The 24,895-nt window shown below is 45.7% G+C and overlaps 1 protein-coding gene across 2 annotated transcripts in view; it reads left to right on the top strand.

Annotated features, from left to right (window-relative positions):
• DOCK1 (dedicator of cytokinesis 1) overlaps positions 1-24,895 on the top strand; it is a 556,534-nt gene that overhangs the window by 174,013 nt on the left and 357,626 nt on the right. For both annotated transcript variants that reach the window (XM_005225872.5, XM_002698580.6), the window contains exons 24-25: positions 10,053-10,123; positions 13,077-13,183. In XM_005225872.5, coding sequence (XP_005225929.2) covers positions 10,053-10,123; positions 13,077-13,183 — 178 coding nt within the window. The remainder of the gene's footprint in view (positions 1-10,052; positions 10,124-13,076; positions 13,184-24,895) is intronic.

A 24,895-nucleotide genomic window follows, 5' to 3' on the forward strand; every position in this document is an offset into this window, starting at 1 on the left:
GGAAAGTGTGGTCAGAACTGAATCAAATGGACAGAAAACACTGAAACCAAAGTCCTAGAGAGAAAGAAATGAAACAGCTAAAAGAACCATGAAACGACAGGAAACGCTCAAAGTTTGCTAACTGCTTATGAGCCTGGTTCTTCTGAGCCTCTTTGGCCATGTCCCACATCTTCCAAAGATGGAACGTTGAAGTCTGAAAGGAGAATTTGTGGACCGTATATATTTTAACTTCAAACCTCCAAATGGAATCATTTTTATGCATATTCTGGAGAAATATGTAAATTAATAATTGCTTCATACATTATTCAAGAAAAACTTATTTTGTATCACCGATAGCTCTTGTAATCTTATATAAAGATATGCTAATGGGTTTAATTAAAATAATTATACTGAATAATGTAGCCTGAACTTTACCCTAAAATAGTGTCTATTAATCTTCATCAGTAGTAATATTTTTAGACAGAGAGACACTTACAACATTAAACCAATACTAGATGGAAAATATGTGTTTTTTTGTTTTGTTTTACAGTTTGGATTAAGTTGGCATTCTCATGAGATGCATGACAATTAAATTTGCTTAGAGAAGAGTATAAAATGTAATTTCTTTAACCTGAAGTGTTCCGGCAATTAGCAAACTTAGGGCATTTCCTGCCATTTCATAGTTCTTCTATGCGTTTCATTTCTTTGTCTCTACGACTTTGGTTTCAGTGTGTTTTCTGTCCATTTAATTCAGTTCTGACCACACTTTGCTTCCTCAGAGTTATGATATCATGAGTTTTTTTTTTAACTTTAAATTATACTTTATTGTTACCCTTCTCAGAGATGATTCTCTCTCTCTCTTTTAAGCTGTATAATTCATTTACTATGTTGTGTTAGTTTCAAGTGTACAGCATAGGGGTTCTGTTACACACACACACACGCCTATATATGCATGTATATTCTTTTTCAGATTCTTTTCCATGTAGGTTATTATAAGATACTGAGTATAGTTCCTTGTGCTATAAAGCCCTTATTGTTGATCTGTTTTATACAGGGTAGTGTGCTAGTTCCAAACTCCTAAATGACTCCTCCCTAATCCTCTTTGGTAACTACACATTTGCTTTCTATGAGTCTATTTTTGTTTTGTAGTAAGTTCTTCTGTATCAGGCTTCCCTAGTGGCTCAAGTGGTAAAGAATCTGCCTGCAAGGCAGGAGACCGGCTTCAATCCCTGGGTCAGAAAGAGCCCCTAGAGAAGGGAATGGCAACCCACTCCAGTATTCTTGCCTAGAAAATCCCTCGGTCAGAGGAGCCTGGTGGGCTACAGTCCGTGGGGTCACAAAGAGTTGGATGCGACTGAGTGATGAACGCTTTTCACTTTCTTTTATATCATTTTGTTTTAGATTCCACACATAAATGACAGCATATGACACTTGACCTTCTGTGTTTGACTTACTTCAGTTGATGTGACCATCTCCAGATCCATCCATGTTGCTGCAGATGGCATTATTTCATTTTCTTACTGATGAGCAGAATTCCACTGTGTATATACACCACATCCTCTTTATGCGTTCATCTGGCAACGGACGTCTAGGTTGCTTATGCCTTGGCTATTATGGATAGTGCTGCTGTGAACAGTAGTGTGCCTGTATCTTTTTGGGTTAGAGTTTTTTATCTGTATAAATGCCCAGGAGTGGGATTCCTGGATCATAGGGTAAGTCTGTGGATACCATAAGTTCTTGATTGCCTGAATGTTAAGTGAGGATGCTAATATTAAGAGGGACACTCAGCAACTTGCTTGTCTTTTAAATGCACGAGTTGCAGGAAGAGGGACCCCTTCCAGGGCCTGAAACTGGGCTCTTGTCTAACACTCGGAAATGAAATGTCCGAGGAGACAAATGTGCTGACAAGGCAAGAGATTTTATTGGGAAAAGGCGCCTGGGTGGAGAGCAACAGGGTAAGGGAACCCAGGAGAACTGCTCTGCCATGTGGCTCGCAGTCTCCGCTTTTATGGTGATGGGATTAGTTTCTGGGTTGTCCTTAGCCAGTCATTCTGACTCAGAGTCCTTCCTGGTGGCGCCCGCCATGTCCAGCCAAGATGGATGCCAGAGAGAAGGATTCTGGGAGGTGGTCGGACATGTGGTGTCTCCTTTTGACCTTTCCTGAACTCTTCCGGTCGGTGGTGGCTTATTAGTTCCGTGTTCCTTACCAGGACCTCCTGTCATAAGACAACTCATGGAAATGGTGACCATGGTGCCTGGCCAGGGTGGAGGTTTCAGTCAGCGTGCTTCCCCTAACAGAAGTAGAAATAGCTTTGCCACTCGCCCCAGTTTTGTTTCTTGTCTCTGTGTCTTGCAGCCTTTCAGTCCCTGCTCAGTGGTGCGGGGAGGCCTATTGTAGGTTTTGGTGGTAATTCACAGTTTTACCTAAAGCCTTTATGTGCCCAAGTGTGCAGGCAATTCAAGTGTGTGCTCTCAGTGTGTCAGTGGGTCAATTTTTTTCAGTTGTGTTTGAGGCCCAAATACATTTAGAATTAGAGTCCCTCCTCACGTGGACAGATCAAAGCCTTCCCAAGTTCAAAGAGAAATGCCAGCCAGGACTTAAGCTGCCATTTCCTTAATTTAGGTACATTTAAAGTCAAATCTGAAGGAACAAACTTCCTTAGAAAGCAAACATGGATAAGTTCATTGACGACTTAAAAAGCAGGAGACGAATACACAAAGCTGAAGACAGTGAGTTCGTCTACTTTCCTCTTGTGCTGGTCTCTGTTCCTGCTTAGACCCCATCCCAGGGGTGTGTTCGCCCAGGTTATGTGGTCCCCAGCTCACGCCCTCAGAGGGCACAGAGGAAGAGACCCTCCTCCAAGCTCAGCCCTGTGTCTTGGGCACGTCCCAGAGGCCCCGTCCCCTCCCTGCCCCTCAGCCTCAGGGAACTGAGGCTGCCCCTCCGATGGCCCACAGGGAACCTTGCCAGGGCCTGGGTGGGGTCCCGGCCTCTCCTCTCCCATTCAAAACAGCCTTGCACATTTTGAGCAAGACTTTGTTTGAAAAAGAAACCGATTTACCAAAAGCAATGTAAAGAAAATAATAGCAGAAAACAGACCTCCCCAGTGCTCTGTATTCCTATTATCCTTCCTGTCTCTGAGAGTTGGCAAATGATTCTACACATTATTTACCACTTTAATCAGGACTTTATAAAGGTTTTCACTGAATGGAGAGTTTTGCACGTTGAAGAAGTTTTTTTTTTTTTTTTTTCATGCCGACCATTTTTTGAAAGCCTTTATTGAGTTTGTTAGACTGTTGCTTCTGTTTTATGTTTTGGTTTTTTAGGTCCTGAGGCATGTGTGGGTTTTAGCTCCCCCAACTAGGGATTGAACCCACACGCCCTGCCTTGGAAGGCCAGGGAAGGCCCCATGAAGGTTTGTGTGTTCACATTTGCACACAGCTGCATGCTCTCTGGTCTCCTCACCCAGGGGTGGCCCTGGCTGTCATCTGTGAGCACTTATGATGAGTTGGGGGTGTCCCATCATCTCTGTGGGGACCCTCCACCCTCCTGACCGTCTTTGGAGGCTGCCCCGTTAACCACTGTTAGGCTGCATCCTTTCCCACTGGGAGGTATCTGGAAAGCCCTCTTCCTGAGTCCACACACTACAAGGCGCAGGCAACAGCTTGGCTCGGAGCCGGCGTGCTTGTCCAGGGTGGGGCCCCAGCTCCTGGGTGTCGGCCGCCTGCCTCCCTGTCCTGTCTGCACTGGGGACTTCCGTTTCTGGAGGTATCTTCTGCAGGTGAGATTCCTCCCAGCCGCCTCCATCACAGGCAGGAGCCCCGGCTTGTCTGCCTGGAGCTCACATCTCAAGGGGCTCTTGAAGCGGCAGCCCCGTGCACTTGAAAGAGACCTGCATTCAGTGGAGCAGCTGGACTCCACCAAGGAGCCCAGAGCCTTTTTCTGCAGGCGCAAGCAGAAACCCAAACACTTAGAGATCTCGTCAAAGAACCAATATTAGAACTGGGCCAAACAAACTGGCTGGGCCCTTAGCGAGAGTGGGCGATGGCACGTGCTTTTTCAGGAGACCTAGGCTGCCCGGGGTCGGTAGGGGAACCTCAGGGTTCGCTCTGCCTCTTCTGGCAGCTGGTCAGCCTGGAGGGGATACATTTCGTGTATCAGCTGATATGGCCCATTTCTGTGCATGGAAAGCAGGGAGGGAGAGAGTCTTGAAGATGAAGGTGCTGTTGTGCAAAGGTCTGTCAGTCAGTGGAGCCTCCCTGGTGGCTTAGCCATAAAGGATCTGCCTGCCAAAGCAGAAGACCCAAGAGATGCGGGTTTGACCCCTCGGTCAGGAAGATGCCCTGGAGAAGGAAATGGCAACCCACTCCAGTATTCTTGCCTGGAGAATCCCACGGATAGAGGAGCCTGGGGGACTACAGTCCAGGGGGTCGCAAAGAGTCGGACATGGCTAAGCAACTAAACAGCTGTCAGTTAGTGAGTCCTGGGGGTTCTACTGTGTCCAGGGTCCTTGGGCAGACCACAGCTGTGGGGCCCTGGTCTGGGCGAGACAGACACTTGGGATGCCTAACCTGGAATCTGTGTGCCTTGGAGAGAACGATGGCTAAGCTGAGGACTGAGAAGTTACCAAGGTAACTCTGTTTGGGGGCAAGGACAGGAGGGATGGGAACAGTGACCCAGGAAGAGGGGACAGCATGGACACAGCTTCGGAGTTAGCAGAGGGCCCCGGGACAGGGGGGAGACTGGGAGAGGCTCCACATGGTTGGAGAGGGTCCTGCTGGTAGAGTTGGAGGCCGCCGACCGGGAGAGCTGGGGAGGAAGTGGGGCCAGGGCCTCGGAGGCTGCTGGGCAGTCAGGAGCAGGGCAGTACCGCCCTCAGATGTCAGTTAGACTTGCCTCTTAGGAAAGCGGCTCCAGCTGCGAATGGGCCGTGACCTTGAGGGGCTCAGAGTGCCGGCGGGAGCTCCCTTGGGAGGGGGTGGCTTCCTGACAGAGGGACACAGAAGTGGCCTGGACCAGGGTGGGAGCTCTAAGAATGGAGAAAGCAGTAAAGGCAAGGTGTGTGGGATCAGGAGGATCTGCCAGGCTCTGTGATTGGTCCAAAGTGGGTTTTAGGGAAGACAGAGTAGGAGGCTGTGATCTGGGGGTTTCAGGGTGCAGTGCTCTGAGCCTGGAGCACCAGGGCATGGGGTGGGGTCTCATCTGAGGCAGGGGGTTGCTGCTTCTGTGAGGCTGCCCTGAACCCAGCTGCTGGGTGTGTGTGTGTGTGTGTGTGTGTGTGTGTATGTGTGGTGCTCAGGAGAGAGCTGACCCCAGAGACAGACACTAGGAGTCAAGCTGGATGGAGGGGGTCCTCCCCGGGGGTATGTGGACAAAGGCGAAAACTCTAGAATAGGACAGCTAGGACACCCACCTTTAAGGGAGGGGCAGGGGACAGAGGAAGGTGGCTGCCCCGGGAGGTGAGGGGTCACAGCGGTGTCACGGGAAGTCACCTGGGGCCAGACCTGGTGTCCCCGGGCCGGGGCCCGGGCAGGAATGGAGGTGGGGTGGCGGCTGAGGGCGGGTGCAGGGAGCCTGCGGGGCACCTGTGGGGCGGCAGAACTGAGCCCTCAGCTTGGGAACCGTCTGTACAGGGCAGGGAGGTGCGGGGCGTGGGGCTCTCGGTGGTTTCAGGGTGCGCACACGTGTGACAGGAAGGGGCCGCTGGGGTGAGATCTGGGCCCCCTGGAGAGTGCCGGGTGGGAAACGTAGGCGGCCCTTGAGCAGACGGTGGGGCGGGGGGTCCCCTCCGTGGGGCCGGGTGCTGCCTCCCTTCACCTGGAAGCATGGGCAGAGGCCGGGCGTCCATGTAGACTTGTTTCGGCTTGAGTGGTGGGCAGGGCTGCCTGTCCATTTTCTCCTGAGGGTTTTGGTTTCCCCTGAAGGCGGAGGTGAGCTGAGCGGGGAGGGGCTGGGATCCTGGGCTGGAGTAGAGACGAGAGAGGCTGAAGTGGTCACCACGGCAAAGCGAAGGGTGGCGTGGAGCCCAGGACCACCAGAGATGGGGAGCTGGAGATGGGGTGTGGAGGAGACACGCCCTGCCTTCACATCGTTCCATCTGCCCATCCTTGTTGTGTTCTCCAGGACCCATGTGGGTGTGTGTTCTTCTCTGATCTCTGTCATCCTCACGAACTGAGACGTGACGTCCCTGGGATCCAGATCACCCGGAAGGATGCCCTGTTAACCAGCCTTTGGGGGTCATAGCGGGTCCAGCCCTCCCTCTGTGGGCATCGCGGTGATGTCAGGTGGCAGAGCCTGGGAGCCCTGGGCAGCCGGGGGTGGACCACGAAGGCCCGCCTTGTTTGCCGCTGTCTGTCGGTCCTCGTGAGCTGGTATTTATCACCTGCTGCAGGCAGATGCTGCTTCGTGGGGTTCAGGATGAAAAGAGTGGTGCTGATGGGTCCTCTCCCCCCGGGGACCCTCACAAACTAGACAAGACAGTTTCAGGCCTGAGCACTCAGCGGTGCAAACGTTTGTTATTAAATGTCACAATAAATATCTTTCAGTTTTTCAAAGCAACTCCGAGGTAGTTGAAGCAGAACTTCAGAAACAGGAATGAAATTGTTTCCATTTAAGGTTCTTTTCAGAAGTTGCCTCTCGGAGCGGGGAGTTGGGATTCCTTGACCTAGCCGGCATTGAAGGACGGGGTTACCGCTGGGGGAAAAGGCACCAATAAGTCTGTTGTGCAGACTTTTTTTTTACAAATTATTTATGTATTTGTATTTTATTTTTGGCTGTCCTGGGTGTTGCTGCGCGTGGGCTTTCTTATTGCTGCTTGTGGGGGCTTCTCTTTAAGTGCCGTGTGCAGGCTTCTCATTGCAGTGGCTTCTCTTGTTACAGAGCACAGGCTGTAAGGCACACGGACTTCAGCAGTTGGAGCTCATGGGCTCAGAAGTTGCAACTCCCAGGCTCTAAAACAGGCTCAGTAGCTGTGGTGCACAGGCTTAGTGGCTCTGAGACACGTGGGACCTTCCCGGACCAAAGACTGAGCCCGTGTCTCCTGCATTGGCAGGTGGATTCTTGTCCACTGAGCCACCAGGGAAGCCCTGTAGTGCAGACTGACAGGTAAACTTGGGTTCCCCAGCCTTGAGCATCTTGACTGTGGAGCGTGGAAGCTTTTGTGGGGTGGTTTCACTCTTACCCTGGAGGTGGATAGACTGGCTCCACAATCTGGCAAACGGCTTCACTTTCTCATCTGTGAAAGGCATTGCTGGAAGACCTCTCTCGTTTGGCCGTGCTGAGGGCTTATTGCCAGGAGAGGCAAGCTCCTAGAGAAGTGTCTGGCAATTACAGAAAATTCACAGGTGATACCAGAGGAAACCTGAACTCATCTTTGAAGTTATTTGAATCTGACCGCTTAACTCTTGGACACCAGTGTTAAAAGGTCCAAGAATCTCTCAGGCATTTTCCATGGCTGTCCCTCCAGTTAATATATTTTTATTCATTTAAACATGTAAGGTATAGTTTGTACATGGTCATACAGGAGAGTTCTGCCCACCCCCTGCCTTCTTCAGTCCTTCACTAGGGATAAGCTCTCCCCAGACTCCATCCCCGGGAAGCCCCTGAGGTGTGCTCCCTCCCTCTAGTTGTGCCTTTTCTTGAATGTTCTAAAAATGGAATCAGTTTGAAGCTTTAAGCGTGTCTTCCATCTCAGAATGCACTTGAGTTTCATCCGTGTCAGATGTAATAGCATCCTGGTATTTTTCATGACTGAGTAGTATTCCATTGTAGGGACTCACCTCTTGAAAACATTTGGGTTGTTTCTAGTTTTTGACAATTTCAAGTAACTGTACACATTCAGGCCGTCGATGCACAGAGTCAGACACGACTGAAGAGACTTCGCAGCAGCAGCAGTACACATTCAGACACAAGGTTTTGTGTGAGCCTGAGTTTGCATTTCCGTGGGGCCCCTCTCAGGAGTGTGATTGCTGGGCTGCGTGGGGAGTGCTTTCTCAAACTTACAGATCCAGTTTGCTTTCAGACCTGTAGCATCTGCAGAAAGCACATGGTATGGTCAGATTTTTAGTTTTATTTTATTTTGGCTTAGCGATTCTAGTAGATGTTAGTGGGATCTCTTTGTGGTTTTAATTTGCATTTCCTTGGTGGCCAGCTTGTCACGTACCTATTTGTCACCCACGGATCTTCTTTGTAAACAGCGCCTCTTCAAAAAATCATTGGCCTATTTTAGGTGGAAGATTGCTTTCTTATTATTGAGTTTTAAGAATTCTTTGTATATGGTGGATATAAATCTTTATCATATGTGTGATTTGCAGTTATTTTCTCCTAGTGTGTGGCTCATCTGTTGTTATCTCAGCAGAAGTTCTTTTGAAGAGCAGAAATTCTTTATTTTGATGACATATAATTGATTAATTTTTTTTTCTTTTATGGACTATGCTTTTGTCATGCGAAAGAAATCTTTGCTTAGCCCAAATTCACAAGTATCTTCTTCCATGTTATAGTTTTTAGAATAGAAGATCTATGGGTCTAAGTTCCATTTAAAGTGAATTTTTATATAGGGAGTGAGGTGTGGAAGGAATTTCATTTGGTGCTGGAGGAGGGGGCGCCTTTGTCCCTTTGCTGCAAGCCAGTCGACCATATACACTCAGGGTATTCTTTTAAAAATGGGTTTCTGCCTACTTGCTTTTGGAAAACAATGCTGACAACTGTTTTTGGTAATAGGTGTGGCACTATCTGTTCATCCAGTACTCTTTTCAATTAGATTCTGAGCTTTATTGCAGCCCCTGGAGGTATTTGGATGAAAATAGTTTCCCTCCATTTCGTTCAGGAAGGGGGTGCCCAGCCTGATAGAAGGAGTCCTTTAGAGTGACAGGCAGGGGTGGGGGGCAATCCCAGCCAGGGTCAGGACTCTAAAATTCCAGGACTTTTCCCCAACCAGCTATAAATGATGGGCACTGAGGTTCTGGCTTCCCACCATATATTCCCCCCTCGCCCCCCCACAGAACTAAATTTTAATTCTAGCTCAGCTCAGTACTAACTGCGAGATCAGGGGCAAAGTCATTACCATCCCCATTGTCAGTTACCTTGCCTTCCAACACAGCTAACTCCCTGTAGGATTTATGTTGAAATTAAAGATAAACTATATAAGGATTTAGCACAGTGCAGGGGCTTCCCAGGTGGGGGCTCAGTGGTAAAGAATCCACCTGCCAACGCAGAAGAGATGGGTTCAATCCCTGGGCCAAGAAGATCCCCTGGAGGAGGAAATGGCAATCTGCCTAGAAAATCCCACGGACAGAAGAACCCGGCGGGCTGCAGTCCATGCAGTTGCATAGAGGCAGATACGACTTAATGGCTAAAGCAGCAGCAGCAGCATAGTGCAGGGCATGTATTAGAATCTATCGTTATTACCGTCAATTTATTTTTTGAAAGTAGGGTTTCCTAGAAGATATGGAATATAAATATGGGAAATAAAGGTACTAAAGAAGAAAATGATTCCAAGTTAAGAGACCTAGATATACAGGCAGTCATTTTTGGAATGGAACAAAGGCAATCACTGTAACTGTTGACAGTGTGAGGCTGCAGTGCATCTGATGGCTTGAGGGCACAGGTATTCTTTTGCTATAACTTCCTTAGAGTTAAGGAGAAAATCACATAAAAGCTTATTAGCGCAGTATAGGCATTCATTGGCAACCCACTCCAGTACTCTTGCTTGGAGAATTCTGTGGACAGAGGAGCCTGACCGGCTGCAGTCCATGGGGGTCGCAAAAAGTCGGACACAACTGAGCGACTAACTTTCAACTTTCACTTCTCAGGCATTCAGTGAGCAAGCGGAGAATATTGGCTTTAGCTAATGCTGTTGTTATTATTATGTGTCAGGATAACCATGTAATAAATCTCCATTGTTTTGTGGATCAGAGGCTTTTTATTACCCCCTCTATTTCTGTTGTGTTTAACCATCATCTGGAAAGTGTTGCCTTCTTGATCTGCCTCTGGTTCTTCATAGTGATTGCAATTTTGTATTCACATTTGCCAAACTGCATGATGCCCAGCCTTCTTCTCTGTTCTTGGTTTGCAGGGGGCAGCGCTGAAATACTTGCCAACTATTGTCAACGATGTGAAATTGGTATTTGATCCCAAAGAGCTCAGGTAAGGAGCACCCAGGGCGAAGGCTTCCCCCATACCATGCTTGGACTCCTTTAGTTCATGGGATGCCCAGGGTTCTGGTTCATGTCCATGAAGGTCTGTGCCCTGGATCCTTCTGGAACATGTTCTAGCTCATTATGTGAAAGAGGAATCATTTATCAACAGTCACAATAGTTTCTTTAGAAGATTGATTTTAGCTTCACGCATTAAATAATACAAATTTGGCATTTTGCATCCTTTAGAGTTGAAAATTCAATATGTGGTTCTTGGGTTTGGGTTTTGTTTTCAGAACCTAAATGTTTTGACACAGGAACTTTAATGTTCGCGTCTCACCTCCTCCACACAGCTTCTCTCCCGGGGGTTCCTGACCGAGAGCAGTGAACCTCAGACAGAGGAGCCAGAGGTTGTCAGTTCAGGTTATAGTAAAACCAAAACCAAACCAAACAAAACTCCAGGCAAGGTGGACATTGGCTGTCAGACCTCGGAGTCACGCTGGCAATGGAGTCCTTCCTTTCGGCTTTCAGTATTGCTGCCATCGCTGTCTAAGCCCAGTCTCGGGTGTATACCATGCAGACGTCACTGCATTTGGAAAAGAGGTGTCGTGAGCAAGTGGGTCCATGGCCTCTGTGACCCCAGACATCACAGCACAGTCCTCGTCTGATCCTTGATTGGATTTTCTTAAAATTAATTGATTTATTTTAATTGGAGGCTCATGACTTTACAATATTGTAGTGGTTTTTGCCATATATTGACATGAATCAGCCATGGGAATACATGTGTCCCCCATCCTGAACCCACCTCCCACCCCATCCCATCCCTCAGGGTCATTCCAGTGCACTGGCCCTGAGCGCCCTGTCTCATGCATCGAACCTGGACTGGCGACTTGATTTAACATTTGATACAGTAAACTTATCCCCAGGTGATGGCACCATTTGACTAGCCAGCAAAGCCCACCTAAATATTGGTAAAGGGCCATGTGTCCCCTGGGTGGTTAAACAGAATGAAAAGCGGTCATCCTTCCTGCACTTTATGTCCACCGTAGGTCACTCCTGCCCTGGGAGTGAGGGGCGAGGGGCTCCTGGGGAGCTGCTCGCCTCATGAGTCATCTTGTGTCTGATGTGCCCGAGGATTTAGTGTCCCGCGTGGACACATTTGTTTGCGGCCCCCGGACACCGACAGTGCCAGTTCTAGCTTAACAGGCGCTCGATGAGAAAAGGAGGAACAAACGGGCCCTTGGGCACCGTGTCTGCCCACTTGGGTCTCTGCACACCCGGCTCTCAGACAGTGGTCCAGGCAACAGCAGCCCCAGCGGGTCCGGGGACTTCCTGAATGTCAGGCTCTTTCCCAGATCTTCTGAATTAGAAATTGTGGTGGGGTCCAGCCATTTGGTTTCAAAGATCCCTCCAGGTGCTTCCAATGAATGCTCCTGTTTGAGAACCTCAGATATGGAGAAAACGGGATGAACAAGGAGCTGAGGTTGGGTGGGTCGTGGCCTCACTCTGGGCTGCCTTCCTGGGGCTCACGGGCCAGGCCTCTGCTCATTACGGGGGTGACTTCGATGTTCACAGCTGGTTTGTGCCTTGTGCCTGAAGACCACCGCCCCCCGCCTTCCCCAGGACCAGTGCCATCTGCTCTTGGGCCCTTGACTCTTTCTGCCTGCGTGGGTTCCTCTTCAATGACTTTGAAAATCATGGATGTGTTTTTCCTTCTTTGGAAGACTGAGTCATGTTGTGATGATACAGAAGAAATCACAGAGGAGAATAGCTTAGAGTTATAATGATTCCATGATGATCTGGATCCTTCCGGTTATCTTTTGTGCATGCACGTGCACGCACACACACAAACACACACACACACCCACAAACACACACACACCCACATACACCTCCAAATGAATTCCGCATTACATTTTGTAGCTTACGATAGACTTCCTGCGCTGAAGACATCTTGTTTTCCCACATCCCAAAGGAGACTTCTACACCATTACCATAATCTTGCGTCAGAACAGTTTCATCACCCCAGTAAGATTCCTCGTGCCCGTGAAGAGTCGCTGCCCACTTCCACTCCAGTGCTCGGCAATGCTAATCTTGCTGTCTGCATAGGTTTGCCTTTTCTGGACATTTCATATAAATAAGTGAAGTGCAGTCATCAGTCGTGTCCGACTCTTTGTGACCCCGTGGACTGTAGCCTACCCGGCTCCTCAGTCCATGGGATTCTCCAGGCAAGAATACTGGAGTGGGTTGCCATTTCCTTCTCCAGGGGATCTTCCCAACCCAGGGATCGAACATCCCACATCGCAGGCAGACGCTTTAACCTCTGAGCTACCAGGGAAGCCTTCATATAAATAAAGTCACACAATACATGGCCTTTTGTAGCAGGCTTCTTTCACTTAGTGTAATGTGTTCAAGGTCTGTGAATGTCAGAGATTCATTTTTTTAATGGGTGAAGTGCTTCTGCATTCATCAGTTGATGGACCTCTGGGTTTTTCTATTTTTCATGTGTAATGGGTAATGTTTCTTTGATTCATGCACAGGGCTCTGTGTGGAAATATATTTTCATTTCTTCTGTGTGTGCACCTAGAGGTGGAAGTGCTGGGTCTGATGGTAACTATGGTAACATGTTCAGGAACCGCCAGACAGAATTCCCAAGTGGCTGCACCGTGCTGCATTCCCAGCAGCATGGTATGAGGGTACCGGCTCCTTCACATCCTAGCCAGCACTTGGTATTGGTGCTCTTTTGAATTATGGCCATTTTAGTGGGTGTGAAATGAAAAGTAACATCATAAAGCATCATTCTTTTGGGTGAGATTTTGGTCCATATTAATGGGCCTCATTCAGCTTTCTGGTGGCATTCAGTGACCATTCAGTGAGCTCACGTCTCAGTACGGTCTTGTATTCTGTTGGGTCATTTTGTAGTATATCCTTCAACTCTCTCCCTTGGCTTTTTCCTTTTACAGCAAAATGTTTACTGATTTCATCCTAAATGTCCCCGTGGGTTTGCTGACCATTCAGAAGCTGTATTGCTTGATTGAAATAATTCACAGTGACCTCTTCACACAGCATGGTGAGTGAAACCCTGAGAATCACTAAATTGTCACATTAATCATTGTCTGAAGGCCTTGACCCTTCTGAATTCTCTCTTTGTCAAAAGGAGTGGGGAAGTTGCCCCCAATTAAAACAGCTCCGTTACAAGAAAGGAAGATTTAGCCCTTGCCAGAGAATGGTAATTGACATCTACTGTAGGTAATAGATCATTGAGAAATGAAGGCCAATCCTCGTAGTTTGGAATTTAGGTGTATACCAAGGCCCTCGGATAATCAGCATACATTGTAGCCTCTAAGATGTGTGATTATCTATCCTGGGGAGGCAATCACTGACTTCCATTGAGATGATTGCAATGAAAAGTTTCAAATTTTCTTTCAACCTCGAAGTAATGGTTCTGTCTTAGCCTGAACTTAGCATTTTGTGACAGGGCTTCCTCAAACCCAACGCAAAGGAGAAAGAATTTGAATGACTCCTCAACTCATTTACCCTGAGGACACTTTATATTTCCACATGTTATCTCCCTACGCTTTTCTATTAATCACTTTCTTTCTGTTTGGACAGATTGAATTAATATTTTACACTTGTCAAGAAGTTTTATTGAAAGCTTAAGACCTTTGCATAATCCCACGGTCTTCCTCATTTATTGGAGGGAGACGGGAAGACTGTTGAGTGACTTTCTGATGGAACGGCATACATTTTTTCTGCTCCATTTCTGTCCTGCTGTTTGGCTTTTCCTTTCATTTTCTTCTGTCCTCATGTGTGGTATTGTTCCAGAGATGGAGCAGCTCAGTTTCCTGTGGAGGACTCAGTGTGTCTGGTTAATCGTTTGTTCCATCTGGACCACTGGAACCTATGTTTTTAATCTTATTTCTTGATTTAACTTTATACAGTGCCCTGTAGTCTATACTTACAGCTAAGGCTTATGTTAAGAGGATATGTTAAGACTTCATCTGAGTGGGAGTGTTTTTCTGGAGAAAGCACATGAAACCAAGAAGTGAGTGGCTTTCTGCAGCCCTTCAAAACATCGTTCTCTATTTGTCACTTGCATAAAAGAAAGTCAACTCTGCTACCATTGCTTGCGACTCAGAGCTCACACAGCTCCTTAAACCGGTAATCCGACTGTCCGTGTTTCAAGCTGTCCTTGGAGGGCTGGGTATTGAATTGCTCGTTCTTCAGGTGTTACTAAAGCTTGGGGACTCTTTGTGGCCCTTGGCGCGGGGCGTGTGGTAGAGGTGATTTGTGAAGACGTGGCCTCAGTGTTTCTTTCCATATAAACTAAACTTGATGCCACAGCAGGTAAAAATCCCCTGAAAATTTTATATCTGGATCTTATTAGACAGATTACTAATATCTCTTCTTCCAGCCATCCAACCCGAAGACACAAACACACACACACCTCTACCACTATTACCATCAACTTTTCTGAGTTAACGATTGTTAAAAAGTAACAATTATTAAGGATTAATTGTACTTGGCTTCCCTGGTGGCTCAGATGGTAAAGCGTCTGCCTGCAATGCGGGAGACCTGGGTTCGATCTCTGGGTCGAGAAAATTTCCTGGAGAAGGAAATGGCCTCCACTCCAGTACTCTTGCCTGGAAAATCCTGGTAGGCTCCTCTGTCCATGGGGTTGCAAAGAGTTGGACATGACTGAGTGACTTCACTTCTTTTCGTACTTGGCTTTTACTGAGTGTTTTTATAGGGAAGACCTTCTTGCAGACAAATGATGACTATTTCAAAATCTCTGTTGAACACTCTTGTCCCACATGCCAAATGAATGAGGTCCTTTTGAGTAACGACCTAAGGCGTAAACAGTTCAGTTAAACATACTAAAATAGATCTTCTTTTAAGAATGTATTTCAGGGAAGTGCTTTCTTCTGTGGAAACTTACACATGTTTTTTAGCTAGTAGATCGCGCGAAGGCAAACGTAGGATTTGCTTTTGAGGATTATGTCAGTCTGTGTGTTTGGCAGTTGCTCTCTTTACTGTTCTCGATTTCTGTTCTCATTCTTGTTTTATAAGTCTTTTTTTTTTTTTAAATCTTAGACTGCCTTAAGCCTTGTTTTAGAAACATGGAGCATAAAAATAAATATTTAGCTTTGTTTGACAGGGAATTACCAGGATATATCATATTTTAGAATGATCAACTTAGTATCTTTCTAGATATTACAAAGGTTGGAATTGAATCTCAATAGCCAGATGTACCCGAGCTAGTCAATGAGATCGCAGGAAATAAATGAATCCAGAATTATTATGGGCAGTGATGAATGAGCCAAAAGTAGCCTGAAGCTTCATGTCTTACAAGAAGCTCCAGAACTGTCCCATTATTAGATGGTCTCTGAGCCATAACTGGCTCCCCAAATCTACTTCCAGACGCTCTCCGGCTGCCTGGAAGCATTTCAGAATGTGCTGTCTGATGTGAAAATGGGCCCGTGTATAGGCTGTGAGTTTTCACAATCTTTCTGGGTAAAGACAGCAAAGACAACCTTGATTTTTCTCACCTCAGGCTCCCTGCATCTTCGGAGTTACCAAGAGCCATCTTACCTCCTTGTCAGGAAAGATATAGCACTGGAAATCTTCCAGTTGGTCTGTTCTTACAATGTCATTACTTGTGCAAAATCTTCTGTGCCACATTTGGTATAAATATTTAAAGGCAAACCATTTTCTGATGAGATATGATGGCTGTGAGTGTCTTCCCTTGTTCCGTTTCTTGTTAACTTGTAAAAAATGTAGTTGTCCATGTCCTCTTTCCTGATCCAAGTGGAATCACTCAAACTAGCTCCCTTTGTGTCTAGATCTTTAGAATGCGTTCTGGCCAGATTTGGCAGCTCAAGCTGCGGACTGCGCTGGATGGTCTGCGTTCTCGGGGGGTGTGGTTGGAGGGCTCCCTGTCTGGCTCCTCTGGCTCCCCTGTTGGGCTCCGGGGGTGAGTCTTTGCTCATCAGCATGTGTGTTGGTTCTCTCATAGCAGAGACTCTGTGGCTTTGCTCCAAAACGCTTCTTTCCATCTCCCTCCAATATCAAAGATATTCCAGTCTCACTTTGATGGGAATAGCAAGCTGATTTGGGTGCAGTGAGGCTGGCAGTGAATTCTGAGAGTGGCATTGCCCCTCTGCAGGAAAGCCTTCCCTTGCCAGGTGTGGGTCCCAGCTGGCCAAGGCTTACAGGGTGCAGGTTAGCTCAGCCTGCTCCTCTTCTGTCCCCTTCAAGGACCTGGAATCAGAGGATCCAGCTGAGTTTGTTAGGCTACAGCAGGAAAGGTGTCTTTTGGCAAAGACAGTTGTGTTTGGCCCGAACCAGTCTGGAGATTACGGGCACTGTCGCTGCCATCTGTTCACAGCTATACGAGTTGCAGTGCTCCTTCTGAGTCAGGTCCTCATAGCTCCTGTTACCTCCATATCCTCTACCCTGATCCGAAGGAAACTGGAGTTCTTTACAGAGCTGTCCTTCCCACTGCTCCTTAACAGTTGCCATCCCTACAAGACTATACCTCCTTGGCAGAACGGAGGATGTATTCTGCATTGTAGATGCAAGCGTGGCTGTGGATTTGAGTTCTGGCATCTGTATTCGGGAAACAGAGCTTGTAATGTAGAAATCTCCCCCCGGTATAAGAAGGCTATTCAGAAGCTGGAGCGTGGACCTGGCCATCCTGCGTGTGGGCTGTAGTAGATGGCTGATGGCATCAGTGTCTCAGCCCCTCCGGAGGCCTCCGGAGAACTCAGAGCTCAGGGTTGGCTGTCGGCCACATCAGCCTTTTCTCTGTGTTCTGCCTGTCTCCCTTTGCTTTGTTTACAAAAGGAAATGAATGACTGGCGCTTGCATCATTTCTTCTATAAATGATTTTGTGTGTGTTAGTCACTCAGTTGTATCTGACTCTTTTGTGACCCCATGATCTGTAGCCCGCCAAGCGCCTCTGTCCATGGGATTCTCCAGACAAGAATACTGGAGTGACCTGCCATTCCCTTCTCCAGGGGATTTTCCCAACCCAGGGATCGAACCTGGGTCTCACACATTGCAGGCAGATTCTTTACTGCCCGAGCCACCAGGGTAGTGATTTTGCTTCCTCATTATTAAAGAACTACATGTTTCTGAGCTCCTTTCTGTAATGAGGGCAGGCAGCCTGTAAGAGGATTGCGAGCGTGTGTGGACTTTGTGATCAGATTGCCTGCATTCACATCCCGCCTCTGTGACCTGCTAACTCAGTGACCTCCGCTAAGTTACTCTCCAGGCTTCAGTTTCTCCAGCTGCCCTTTTCTTCTTGCCAAGATTACATTACCTGCAGATTGATACATGTGTGATACTGAGATCTGCACTCAGCATTTAATGCACGTTCAATAAATGTTAGGCCCGTGTCTTCATTTTTGTTGAAGATTTCATAGAAAAATAGCAGATGAGAACTTGTCTCGTTGAGGAAGGTATTATCATGTCAAATACGTGATGAAAGAAAATTGGTGAAAGAAGATAGATTCAGATCAAATACTGAAAGGGATTAAATAGGGAGCTTCCCCCGAGAGGCGCTCAGATCGCCGTGCAGAGCATACCCCAGACATGCTGCCTCATGGCCCCTCTTGCCACTCTCCACACTGCGTGCTCACTGTCCAGTTTTCCTTCTTGGCTTGTTTTTGTGGTCCTTCCTTAAAATGAGAGGGCTTTGAGCATGGCCCTGTTATTTTTCTATTGCTGCTGCCTAGAACAAGGCCTTCAAGCCAGTTCAAATATGAACTGAGAACTTCCACATGTTCAAGCTGGGTTTAATAAAAACAGAGGAACCAAAGAGCAAATTGCCAACATTTGTTGGATCATAGAGAAAACAAGAGAATTCCAGAAAAACCTCTACTTCTGCATCATTGACTACGGGAAAGCCTTTGACTGTGTGGATCACAACAAACTGTGGAAATTTTTTAAAAAGATGGGAATACCAGACCACCTTAGCTGTCTCCTGAGTATGCAGGTCAAGAAGCAACAATTAGAAACAGACATGGAAAAACGGACTGGTTCAAAATTGGGAAAGGAGAATGTATATTGTCTGCTTATTTAAATTCTATGCAGAGTTCGTCATGCGAAATGCCAGGTTGGATGAATTGCTTCCCTGGTGGCTCAGCTGATAAGGAATCAGCTTGCAATGCAGGAGACCCCCATTAAATCCTTGGGTCAGGAAGATCCACTGGAGAAGGGATAGGCTATCCACTCTGGTATTCTTGAACTTCCCTGGTGGCTCAGCTGGTAAAGAGTCAGCCTGCAATGCAGGAGACCTGGGTTCGATCCTTGGGTCTGGAAGATCCCCTGGAGAAGGGAACGGCTACCCACTCCAGTATTCTGGCCTGGAGAATTCCATGGACTGTATAGTCCATGGGGTTGCAAAGAGTTGGACACGACTGAGTGACTTTCACATGAATCACAGGCTGGAATCAAGATTACTAAGAGAAATATCAACAACCTCAGACATGCAGATGACACCACCCTAATGGCAGAAAGTGAAGAGGAACTAAAGAGTCTCTTGATGAAGGTGAAAGAGGAAAGTGAAAAAGGTGGCTAGAAACTCAACATTGAAAAAACTAAGATCATGGTACCTGGTCCCATCACTTCATGGCAGATAGAAAGGCAGAAAGTGGAAGCATTGGCAGATTTTATTTCCTTGGGCTCCAAAATCACTGTGGATGGTAACTGCAGCCGTAAAATTAAAAGACCCTTGCTCCTTGGAAGGAATGCTATGACTAACCTAGACAGTGGATTAAAAAGCAAAGATAACACTTGCCAACAAAGCTATGTAAAGTCAAAGCTGTGGTATTCCCAGTAGTCATGTATAGATTTGAAAGTTAAACCATAAAGGATGCTGACAGCCAAAGAATTGTTGCTTTCTAATTGTGGTGCTGGAGATGACTCTTTAGAATCCCATGGACTGCAAGGATATCAAAGAAGTCAATACTAAAGGAAATCAATCCTGAATATTCACTGGAAGGACTAATGCTGAAGCTGAAGCTCCAGTGCTTTGACCATCTGATGAGAAGAGCTGACTCTTTGGAAAAGACCCTGATGAGGGGAAAGCTTTAAGGCAAAAGGAGAGGGTTGTGGTAGAGGATGAAATGGTTAGGTGGCATCATTGGCTCAGTGGACATGAATTTGAGCAAACTCTGGGAGACAGTGCAGGACCGAGGTGCCTCGTGTGCCAGTCCATGGAGTTGCAAGGATTTGGTAGTGATTTTGTAGCAACAAAACAGGGCTTGGCTCATGATGCATATTTATTGAATGTTCACGTCCAGCACATCTTTCCCTGGGGAGCATTGCAGAGAAGAAAGCATGACTCTTTACCAGCTGAGCCACCAGGAAAGTTCAAGAATACCAGAGTGGATAGCCTATCCCTTCTCCAGTGGATCTTCCGTACCCAGGGATCAAATGGGGGTCTCCTGCATTGCAGGCGGATTCCTTACCAGCTGAGCTACCAGGGATACAATTCATCCAACCTGGCATTTCACATGATGAACTCTGCATAGAATTTAAATAAGCAGGGTGACAATATACATACTCCTTTCCCAATTTTGAACCAGTCTGTTTTTCCATGTCTAACTGTTGCTTCTTGACCTGCATACTCAGGAGACAGCTAAGGTGGTCTGGTATTCCCATCTCTTTAAAAAATTTCCACAGTTTGTTGTGATCCACACAGTCAAAGGCTTTCCCGTAGTTGATGATGCAGAAGTAGAGGTTCACTTGCTCTAAGGGAGGGGAAGTCCTGTGTTTGCACGGGGGAAGGTGGCCTTCTCTCCCTGTCTAGGCTCTGAGTGGGTTGATCATGGAGTGGGGAGGACCTGTCTTTAAGGAGAAGGAACAGAAGGAGAGAAGGAAGATGGTGAGAGCCTTGAGATATGGAGGGTCATCTGTGAGCAGTTGTATAAAATTAAGGTCTTGGTCTTTTTGATTTTGATTTTATTATTTCCCTGTTTTGTGGAAAGAAGACATTCAACAAGGGACAGTTCAAGATGGCTTTTGGTTAAAATTACAAAGAAACTTGAACAGACAGGAAAATGAGAAGAGTGTAATAACGAATGCCTATGTACCCCTCACTGGGCTTCAAATGCTAATAAGTCATAGTCCCGTTTTTTATCTCTGTACTTCTCCCCTAGATATTTTTATTTTTAAATATATTTTATTGAAATATAGTTGACTTACGGTGTTGTTCATTACTGCTGTACAGCCAAGTGATTCAGTTACACACACACACACACACACACACACACACACACTACATTTGTTGCTGTTCAGTCGTGTCTGACTCTGTGACCCCACGGGCTGCAGCACGCCAGGGTCCTCTGTCCTTCACTGTCTTTTTCATGTTCTTTTCCATTATGGTTTATTCCTAGGATATTGCATATAGTTCCCTGTGCCATGCAGTAGGACTTTGTCGTTGATCCATTCTATGTCTAATAGCTTGCCTCTGCTCATCCCAAATTCATCCCAACTAATCCCAATCCATTCCTCCCCCCACCCTCCCCCAGATAGGTTGAAGCAAATCCTAGCCTTCACAGTGTTTCGGGAAGGTGGCTTTTCAAATGTGACCTTGTAGTCAGAGTAGATGGCATTGTTTCAGAAGAGGGACGAGGTGTGGAGGGGCTGGTCCCTATGCTGATGTTAGGAACCCACCTGGGCCGTTCCCGCTCCTGGTCCCCGGCTAAGAGGAAGGGCTTGGGCTCTTTATCCTGCCCTCTGTGGACAGCCAGGGAATGGGCAGGAATGGCTCCAAGCATTGTCTAGAGATATGATCTGACTACTTGAAAGCTGGTTAAATACATTATGTGCTTCACAAAAAGGTAACTCTTCCAAATAACCTGTGGCATGGAGTGAGCAGACTTTTAAATCAAGTTAAAATAGAAGGAAAGGTCAAAGCGTCATCCTTTGTGTATTTGTAGCTTCGTTCCCATGTGATTACATAGTTGCTCACCTATCTGACAAAAGCTGTGAAGATTAAAGCTTCCATCCTATTATAGAAATGAAAGGTTGCAGTGTAATTAAATTAACATAAACACAAGGACACCATGGTTTGGGATTTATGCTGACAAAAATATTTCACATTAATGTTATAAAAACTGGAATAAAAGAAATCAAGTTGAGATAGCATTGACTTAAATTTGTCAAGCACATTGGGCATACTTGCAAACAGCTGAAGTGGGAGACATTCTATTACCCACATGGGCTCCTTTCCGCTGTGCTTCTGCACCTGAGACCTGGGGAAAGCTCATTCCAGTAACACTGAATCTCCTTGCCTTTCAGGATCTAGTTTTTTTATATTCTCATATTGAAAGTGACAGAAGTAACTGACAGATTTTCTTTCAGTTCAGTTCAGTCCAGTTCAGTCGCTCAATCATGTCTGGCTCTTTGCGACCCCATGGACTGTAGCACACCAGGCTTCCCTGTCCATCACCAACTCCTGGAGCTTGCTCAGAGTCACATTCCTTGAGTCAGTGATGCCATCCAACCATCTCATCCTCTGTCGTCCCCTTCTCTTCCTACCTTCAGTCTTTCCCAGCATCAGAGTCTTTTCCAAAATGTCATTTCTTTACATCAGATGGCCAAAGTATTAGAGCTTCAGCTTCAGCATCAGTCCTTCCAATGAATATTCAGGACTGATTTCCTTTAGGATTGACTGGTTTGATCTCCTTGCAGTCCAAAGGACTCTCAAGAGCCTTCTTCAACAACACAGTTCAAAAGCATCCATTGTTTGGCACTCAGCTTTCTTTATGGTCCAGCTCTCACATTCATACATGACTACAGGAAAAACCATAGTTTTGACTAGACAGAAGTTTGTCAACAAAGTAATATCGCTGCTTTTAAATATACTGTCTAGGTTTGTCATAGCTTTTCTTCCAAGGAGCAAGTGTCTTTTAATTTCATGGCTGCAGTCACCATCTGCAGTGCTTTTGGAGCCCAAGAAAGTAAAGTCTGTCAGTGTTTTCATTGTTCACCCATCTATTTGCCATGAAGTGATGGGACCAGATGCCATGATCTTAGTTTTTTGAATATTGAGTTTTAAGCCAGTTTTTTCACTCTCCTCTTTCACTTTCATAAAGAGGCTCTTTAGTTCCTCTTTGCTTTCTGCTGTAAGGGTGGTATTATCTGAATATCTGATGTTATTGATATTTCTCCCAACAACCTTGATTCTAGCTAATGCTTCATCCAGTCTGGCATTTCTCATGATATACTCTGCATATAAGTTAAATAAGCAGGGCGACAGTGTACAGCCTTGACGTACTCCTTCCCCAATTTGGAATCAGTCTATTGTTCCGTGTCTGGTTCTAACTGTTGATACTTGACCTACATACATATTTCTCAGGAGGCAGGTAAGGTAGTCTGGTATTCCTATCTCTTTAAAAATTTTCCATAGTTTGTTGTGGTCCATAGAGTCAAAGGCATGTAATCAATAAAGCAGAAGTGGATATTTTTCTGGAATTCTCTTGCTTTTACTATGATCCAGTGGATGCTGGCAATTTGATCTCTCTGCCTTTTCTAAATCCAGCTTGAATATCTGGAAGTTCTCGGTTCACGTACTGTTGAAGCCTTGCTTGGAGAATTTTGAGCATTAGTTTGCTATCATGTGAGATGAGTGCAATTGTGCAGTAGTTTGAACATTCTTTGGCATTGCCTTTCTTTGGGATTAGAATGGAAAGTGACCTTTTCCAGTCCTGTGGCCACTGCTGAGTTTTGCAAATTTATTGGCATATTGAGTGCAGCACTTTCACAGCATCATCTTTTAGGATTTGAGATTAGTCAGATGGAATTCCTTCACCTTCACTAGCTTTGTTCATAGTGATGCTTCCTAAGGCCCACTTGACTTCACATTCCAGGGTGTCTGGCATTAGGTGAGTGATCACACCATCATGGTTATCTGGATCATGAAGATCTTTTTTGTATAGTTCTTCTATGTATTCTTGCCACCTCTTCTTAATGTCTTCTGACTCTCTTAGGTCCATACCGTTTCTGTGCTTCATCATGCTCTTTCAACTTTGCGTGAAATGTTTCCTTGGTATATCTAATTTTCTTGAAGAGATCTCTAGTCTTTTCCATTGTATTGTTTTCCTCTATCTCTTTGCATTGAGTCCTTAGAAAGCCTTTCTTATCTCTCCTGACATTCTTTGAAACTCTGCCTTCAGATGGGAATATCTTTCCTTTTCTCCTTTGCTTTTTGCTTCTCTTCATTTCTTAGCTATTTGTAAGGCCTGCTGAGACAACATGGCCCACTGGAGAAGGGAACTGTAAACCACTTCAGTATTCTTGCCTTGAGAACCCCATGAACAGTATTTCCTTTAGAACTTACATATACTTACCTTGTGTCATAAGTTGATTTTGCAGGGTAGTATGGTTTGGAGAATAAAGATTTAGAGACTTAGTGGCAACACTGTCTCTTTCCCGTCTTAATAGTAGTTTGGTTTAGTACTCTTAGTGAATTACTTTGGTTTTACCTTACTATTCACTGGGACCCCTTTGCTTGTTTTTATTTTTTTCTGTGATGTTTGCCATCTAGCAGTGAGGAGGAATGGAAAATGTGTCATTCCCTCATTCTCTGGCCGTTCCTGTGGCTCTGTCCTTCAATATAACGAATAGGCTCCCTTTAGACAGTGTTCATCAGCCTCATCAAACCTCATTTGTCTTCCATTTTTGAACAATAAAGAGCTTCTTTAAAATGTAGGCCTAGAGAGCTTAAAATTCATTTCCCTCATTCTTATTTTCAGGCGATTGAGTCCTTCAGTTATCAAGCAGAGGTGAGAACATAAGTTACAGCAACCCTTGAAAATCTGAGAGCAAAGACTCAGATGCCTAGTGGGACTCCTAGTAGGAATTATTGGTTCAGGCTTCTAGACTGTTTTCATCATCATTCCATCCAAAACAGAAAATTTATATCTCTAAAAAATTACCCTGTTAATCAGTTTGTCGTGCTTTAAATCGTAGAAAGGGAAACTGTGTGTTTAATACAGACCTGTAGAAAAATATACCTTCTTGATGCTTTGATCCATAAGCAAATCTCAAAAGAGATTTCTCTTCATTGAAAGGGATCTTAAAACCAGAAGCACTCTGTCGTAGCTTTGTTAACTTGACGGATGTTACACAGAAAGAAAAATTGGGGCTGGTAGTGTTGTCTGTGGCAGTTACTTAATGCACCACTTGTGTAGCTTTCTGGGAGACTTTAATTAGATAGTTGTGCTGAAGACTTCTAATGAACATTACCAGCTGTGAAACCCAAAGACTAATTTCTTAAATAATGATGGAATATAAATATAATTTTCTCCATTTAAATCATGCCCTGAGAAAATTTTAATCTTTATCTGTAACATAGTATACTTTTTTTCATCCCTAATTCAATATGTCACTCTATAGCTTTCATTGTATGTGTTTTGAAAACATCACTTGTTAAAACAGGGCAGCCTTTTAGAAGTGGTTTAATGAATCTGGGAGGGTGAACTCAATTTCAGTTTCTTAATTATATCCATTTAAATTCCATTATAATTTGTTGAGCACCTAGCATGTGCTCAGGACTGTTGGTGAGCGAATTTGAGTCCTCTTAGAGGCTTCAGAGCCATTTAAAAATATTTAATTGGAAAAGAGTAATTTTCTTAATTTACAGATAACCACCCAGGAGTTAACTGACAAGTTGTACTTGGTAAGCAGCTTCTCAGGCAGGGAGCTGTCCACCACCGTGGTGCTGATTAAGGACTTTCCTTGTTACAAATCCATTACCTACTCTTAAGCT

This window comes from Bos taurus, chromosome 26, assembly GCF_002263795.3.
Source record: "Bos taurus isolate L1 Dominette 01449 registration number 42190680 breed Hereford chromosome 26, ARS-UCD2.0, whole genome shotgun sequence".
Classification (NCBI taxonomy): Eukaryota; Metazoa; Chordata; class Mammalia; order Artiodactyla; family Bovidae; genus Bos; species Bos taurus.